Source organism: Buceros rhinoceros, unplaced genomic scaffold, assembly GCF_000710305.1.
Source record: "Buceros rhinoceros silvestris isolate BGI_N320 unplaced genomic scaffold, ASM71030v1 scaffold21742, whole genome shotgun sequence".
In the NCBI taxonomy this organism is placed as follows: Eukaryota; Metazoa; Chordata; class Aves; order Bucerotiformes; family Bucerotidae; genus Buceros; species Buceros rhinoceros.
The window spans coordinates 6,792-13,577 of NW_010400964.1; the positions used below are offsets into that span (position 1 = coordinate 6,792).

Here is a 6,786-nt window from a genome sequence, read left to right on the forward strand (position 1 = left end):
GTGGTTTTCCCAGCCGTGTGGAGGTGCTGCTGCGGGACAGGGGTCAGTGGGGACCTGGCAGTGCTGGGGAACGGGGGCACTCGAGGAGCTGAAGGGGCTTTTCCAACCCAGTCGATTCTGTGAATTCCGAGGGCATCGTTTTAATTCATGCAGCACACTGAAATACCACCTTTCGGAATGGAACTAAGATTTGCCTGCAGGGCACCAGGGGGAAGTGGCGGCACCCTGGGTGTGGACTGTTTGACCTCTTCTCACCAGGGAATGATTCAGGGGATGGGAGGAACTGGCTGGGTGGGAGGCGTATTTCATGGCCGTGTGGGGATAGCTTGTACCCCTTGACATTTTTTGCGATGGTAATAAGATTAGAAAATTGCACGACTCAATGATACGTACCCTGCCTTGGGCTGGGATGGGAGGAACTGGCTGGGTGGGAGGCGTATTTCATGGCCGTGTGGGGATAGCTTGTACCCCTTGACATTTTTTGCGATGGTAATAAGATTAGAAAATTGCACGACTCAATGATACGTTACCGGAACCGTAATGAGTTTGTGGGGTGGTTGCACTAAGCTTTGAAAGTACTAAAAGCATCTTTGTAATGGGAAGAAGAGCGCGCTGAATCCAGAAAAAGAACATCTCCGTAGTCATAACAATCCTGGGTTTTGAGAAATACGTTATTTGATTGCAATATAATTATGCTGGGGAATAGCATTAGTGTGACTCTGGCTTTGTTGTGGGTTGATTTATATCCTGACAAATCCTGTGCACCTTTTTTCTGTTGTTTGTTTTGCTGTTGCCTGAGACGCCATCCTGCCTGGCCCTGCTCTGTTCTTCAGTGCTTTAATTCAGCTACGTGCTGCAACTGCCCCATTATCAAGCAGGGGGAACAGCGCAGGAGCCTGTGGTGTGGTTACGTGCCTCGAATTTTGTTGTAGTGTTGGAAATAAAATGGCAAATTGACTTCCTTTCTTCCCTTGTCCATTCCATTTAAAAATAGTTATTTCCATTTATTGGGAGGACAGCTCCTTTGCTGCCTTCTGTTCAGTCTCACGCAATAAGCTGAACGTGTTTGTCCGTTCCTCACAAACGTTGTCCTGGGTGGGCTTGTTGAGCCCAGTGGTTGCATGGCTGTTTCTCCAGTGTGGTTTGTAACAGCTCTAGTAATGGTGTGTCCCGCCTTAGGTTCCCAACCCTCGGTTCCCTTTCCTGGGGTTCCACTTCACCCCAAGAATGGACGGCAGTGTTTGGCTTGGGCCTAACGCAGTCCTGGCCTTTAAGAGAGAGGGCTACAAATTGTTTGACTTCAGCGCTGGAGACTTCTTCGACGCTGTGCTGTACAGGTAATCTCCTGTCTGCTGACCGCAGTTATTTAAATGCCAGCTGGTGGCTCCCTGGAAGCTAGCTCTTGGCCAAACGCCTGCTTTTGCTAGGTTTTTGTATGTTTAAAGACAGTTGTGCTGATAAGGGTGGACTTCTCTAAGCCATTTGACTTCATGTGATCTAATATTTGGATTTTCATAAACCACCGAGACATGTCTCAGCTGGTCTGAGAATGTGGCTGCTCCGCGGAAGGTTCTGGTGAGCCTTGCTGTGCTACTGGAGCTCTTCCAAGACTGGTTTTGGTCCCATCCAGTGTAATGTTTTAATCAACCTAGACAGGGCGACGCAAATACCTGCAGAGGGTGCTTGGAAGAGGGAACACAGGGTGGTCTGAGGTGCCGTGTTAAACTTGGTCAGACCATCAATACGCATTTACAAACTGTCCGAGTGCTAGGAAATACGGCAAGGGCCGCGAGTGCAGGCCAGGAGCTGTCCTGGCATGTCCGAGGAGAAAGGTGTCGTTGCTAGAACTGCAGACAGAAGTGAACAGAGTATCTGCAGAAACTGAGAGAAATCTCGTTCCTCTATGAGGGGCTGGACGATTTTAGAAACGAGACTTGAAAAAGAATGTGAAAATATTGGGGAGGATCCACGAAGAGGCTGAAGAACCTCCAGGCCAGGGAACTGGAAGAGAGCATTCTGGTGAACAACTCCATGCAGGTTATTAAAATAAAGAGCTGAAACCATCTTGATCATTGTCTGTAGATTTTTCTACTGGAAGACTTGAGGAAAGCAAAGCAAGCGGCACAATTTGCAAAGGCACAGCAATGTGCAGTGGCTGAAAGCTGAGGGGTTTAGGAGCGTGACCATCTCCTCAGAGGGTCGGATGTCTGTCTGCCCTCGCGTGGGGGTTTTCGGTCTCTTGCCATTCGACCGGGCCAGAGAAAAACCCTGCATGTAGGAAGGGCTGGAGTTCAGCGTTAATTCTCCGGGAGAGGATGTAAACACAACGCTACCGCTCTGTAAACAAGGTTTACTGGAGCAGGGGAGGACAAACGAACGTTTCTCAAGTAGGAAGCGTGAGCAGATTGCTGGTGTTGGGGATGGGAACTCCTGCCACGCAGCTGCACTTGCTGCCTTCTTAGCCAGTGTTAGTTTGATGTGGCTGCATTTATCACGCAAGATTTGTTCTTCCCACAGTTATTTTTTGTCTCTGCAGTGGGTTATGGAAGCTGGTGCTGAGAAACTTGTCTTACGGCCTGAGTGAAGTGTACAGAGCGTGTTTCCTCAGCGCGCAGGTGAAGGAACTGCAGAAGTTCATCCCTGAGATCACCATCAATGATGTACTCAGGTAAAGAAAACTCTTCTGGTCAGTAACATCCAGAGGCTTGTTAAATCTCTTCTTTTTGACAGCAGCAAATGTAGCATCAGGTTACTCCCTCCACCACAATATGCTACCACAGCACAGAAACATTGAGATGTTTCCTGCAGGAAAGTCTTTTATATGGTGTTTGCTTCATTCAGAGGGGAAGCCAGGCTACAAATCGCTGCTGAGCGACTTAGTTTAAGGCCTCAGTAAAGTTGTTTTCTGCTTCTTACTGCGTGTGGAGAGAAGCTAATTCAAAGGAGTTCAGCAGTGCTAAGGAACTGAGGAGACATGTGAGGAAAGAGGAGGCATTTCGGTACAGGGAGCTGGGTTAAACTGTCCAGACAATTGCAGGGAGAGAATTCTGAACAAGAAGAGCTCGAGCATGGTAAAAGGGAGTTACCCAGCTTGGGCAGCGCACCACTGGCATGAAATAGGGGTTTGACAAGGCTTGCTGTTTCAGAACAAAGGGTTTCCTTTTAGAACAGAGAAAGCGTGGTTTTGTGTTGGGGAGGAGAGTAACTTCCCAGCCAGGAAAGACACAGAAGATCCTCCGCTTGGCTTCCTGCCCTTGTTTTACTGTAATGACTGAGACATCTCCCACTCTGACTCACAGGTGTTAAACTTCCCTGTGCTCCCCCAAAAGCCTGGCTGGGCTTTGGCTCCACAGTCTGCCTGGCTGTTTCCCTTCACAGCGTCAGAACAGAATGGATTTTCTGACTTGAAGAAACACTTTCTTTCTCCTGGTGAGCTCCTCCTCTGTGTTGCAGGGGCCCGTCTGGAGTGAGAGCTCAAGCACTGGACAGCGACGGGAATTTGGTCGATGACTTTGTATTTGATGGAGGCAGTGGGGATATCGGAAGCAGGATTCTTCACGTCAGAAACGCCCCTTCTCCTGCTGCTACCTCCTCCCTTGCCATCGCCAAAATGATTGCAGACGAAGCGAAGCAAAGATTTGAGCTGTAATGATTGACAGGCGTAGTACGGTTTTACCCCTCCTGTGTGCGTAGCAGCTTGTCTGCAGTGACCGAACTCTGCACCCTCTGATGACAAAGATCAAACAGGCAGAGAGCAGTGCTGGTTCAGCTGTCCAGTGCAGAACCAGTGTTTGAAATGTTTGCCTTTGCCAGCCCACAACTTCTCAGCGTCGCCACTAAAGGAGTTACGGCGCCTGGTAGGACCTGTTGCAGTGAGGCCATCCACAAGACAGCAGCAAACAGCCCCGTTGGCAGGAAAGGTTTGTCCACCCGAGCGGGAGCAGCCCGTGGAGGGGCTGATGATAAGCACAGCATGAGGGTCTCTCCAGCCACAGCAGCCCTTGAGGTAGACAGGGAAGAGCCTCTGTGGTGGGGTTGCCCACACGGACTCCCCGTGCCTCTGGTCTCAGCGTTGTCTCCTTGTCGTGCTCTGGAGAGGTGGTCGCTGCTCTGAAGAGCCACAAGCATGTGCTGGGTCTCTGTGCTTTCTGACTGTTCAAACTGGAGTCTGCAGTCCCCTAGCGTACATTAAAGTAAAGGAGGTAGAAGGATAAGCCCCGCTTAAGGGTTCTGCTGATAGGGAACAAAGGGCTTCATCAGGGACCGAAAACAACATTCAGAGCCTCCTGTGTGGATGCAGAGTATTTCAGAGAAAAATCAGGCCTAGGGAGGGATTCCCAAATCCAAGTCAGTTCAGATACGCCGTTCAGATACACTGGCTGTCCCATCGCTGTCTCTACTTTGTTGCAGCACTGAAATTAAAACGTGTTTGTAAACAGTCATTTCTCATTTAACTTCAGTCTGGGAAGGCAGCACTGATCAGAAACTACTTCAGTGGGCAGGGTTGATTTTTTTTTTTTCCTGTTGACTACTGGTGATGTGAAGGGAGCTTATCTTTGTACAGCGTGTTGAGCAATCCCGTGGAAATGGTCTTTGTCGAAGCAAATGCCAGGGAAGGGAAGCCTCAGAAACCTGTCTTAACTGAGTCATGTTGTGAGCTGCTTCCCTCGGAGCCCAAGCGGCAGCGAGTCAGGAGGGCTCCCCATTCCCACACAGCTGGCACGGGGGATGCTCAGAGAGCGCTGGTCACTCTCCCCAACCCTTCCTGATCCTCCTGATCCTCCGTTTTATCAGAGGTGCACCTGGGAGAGGCTGTGTGGAGAGGTGCAGGACATTAACCAGCCCCGGTGCTGAGCTGACGAGTATCGGGATGTTAACAAGCCCCGGTGCTGAGCTGACGAGTATCGGGATGTTAACCAGCCCCGGTGCTGAGCTGACGAGTATCGCCCTGCGTTCTGCGTAATTGCCGCAAAAAAGAATTACATGGCCCCAGGGACAAAGAACTTGAGAAAGCAGATGTTCACAGGATGTTGGGTAACACGGGTAATTGTGGGTAGTTTGCTACCAGGCAATTTGCCATCCATTTTTTTTTTTCACGTGCTTTCTGTACTCTGCAGGAGGGAGTTAGCGTGTTAGCGCGGGGCAGGTGTGCTGGCCCAGGGGTGCACTGGCCAGAGCTGAGCCGCTGCTGGCAGAGGAAGCGCCTCCTCACCTGGCTTTTTTTTCTCCCGGTGACACCTACTTTACCAGAAAAGTGACTCCCGTATAAGGACAACCTGGAAATTCAAATACTAAGCCCTTCAGTGCTCATTATTCTCAGCCACAGTAACACTAGACGGAGGTTCAGGTATTCCAGGAGCTAAAATGCTGTGCGAAAGTTTTATCTTCACGGCGGAACAATCCTATCTCCGCTCCCCGCCAGCAGTGTTGCCTATCAACAGTAAATACTACAAAAGGATTGCAAAAGCAGCTTCCTCCCACACGAGGTGTGGCCCTGACATGTATTAACAGAAGAAAGCCCATCAAGATGTAGAGCAGTCGTATACACGGTGGTGAATCTGACGTCCGCACGTTCTAGCTGCGCAGCCTGCTGTGCTTTTTACTCGGGACGGGATTGGTTTGGGGTAGAGTTTAACCGGAGCTTTTAAATTATGAATCTTTATGTAGCATTCTGTGAAATGTTTCTATTTATAGAGATGGCTGTAAACCTTTTTTAAAGGAATAATTTCAGAGAATTATAATAGTGGGTTTTCATACATAAACCTTGTTGCCCAAGGAGTGGGAAAATGTATGGATGTATTTTCTGTAAGGGTCTAATTCGCTTGGATGGCTTAATGACTGTCTGTGCTATTACGATTAAAACAAGGTGGTGGCTTGGTTTTGGATTGCTGTAAGGGCTGTGTATTTCTCCTGACTTACAGAAAACTTCTCTGTTATTTGCTAATTTTCCTCTGAACAGGGCAGGATATAGCTCTATATAACAGGAATTACTTCGTTTGAGGGGAGGACTCATGACCAGACTTGTCTTCCTGAAGCACCTCTGTCTTAATCTGTGCTTCTCACACCCCGCAGCCTTTCTCACGCCGCTGCGTGTGCAAGGGACAGGACTGGCCTTAAGCCTCATCTGGACCTGTAATGGCACGTGGAACCGTAATTCTTGACATTCTGGATACACGTGCTGGGACAGCTTTGGACAAACACAATTTATTCCCCCAAAGCGTTCTGTGAAAAGTGTTCACGGAAAAGTCTCGGTGCCAGCAGTGGGGCTGCTGCCACCTCTGGGGGCAGCCTGGGCCAGGCTCTGCCCACCCTCAGCACCAACAATCTCTCCCTTCTCTCTGCTCTGACTCTCCCTCTGGCAGTGGAACCATCCCCCTTGTCCTGTCCCCACAGCCCCTGCTGACCAGCCCCTGCCCAGCTTTCGGACACCCCTTGCAGCACTGACAGGCTGCACTCAGGTCTCCCCGCAGCCTCCTCTGGCATCCTGCGGGTTCGTGGATCTCTCCTCGGTTACCCCAGGGCTGCACTCGGGATTACCTTCTTCTTTTTGCTCAGTTTGCTTTTGACAAAGGAGCATCTTTCTGCAGAAATAAATACTTTGTTGGGATGTTTCCCGGCCGCTCTGAGGTGACGGGAGGGCTGAGACCAGAAAGCCCGAGTGGCTGCCACGGGGAGATCTGTCACAACGAAGGGTCAGCGCTCTGGCTGGCAGAAAGGCGCTTTTTTCTGGTTTGATTTATCCTCTCCCTTTGCAGACAGGTTTCTAAGGGGGGGTGTGTGTGTGTG

General features: G+C 50.0%; 1 protein-coding gene across 1 annotated transcript in view; it reads left to right on the forward strand.

Moving 5' to 3' along the window:
* The window catches only part of L2HGDH (L-2-hydroxyglutarate dehydrogenase), a gene marked incomplete at its 5' end in the record, with an annotated part of 10,435 nt that extends 6,786 nt beyond the window's left edge, over nt 1–3,649 (forward strand). Inside the window, 3 exons of the mRNA XM_010132116.1 lie at nt 1,180–1,337; nt 2,537–2,668; nt 3,454–3,649. Coding sequence (XP_010130418.1) covers nt 1,180–1,337; nt 2,537–2,668; nt 3,454–3,649 — 486 coding nt within the window. The remainder of the gene's footprint in view (nt 1–1,179; nt 1,338–2,536; nt 2,669–3,453) is intronic.
* Nucleotides 3,650–6,786: the final 3,137 nt, after the last annotated feature.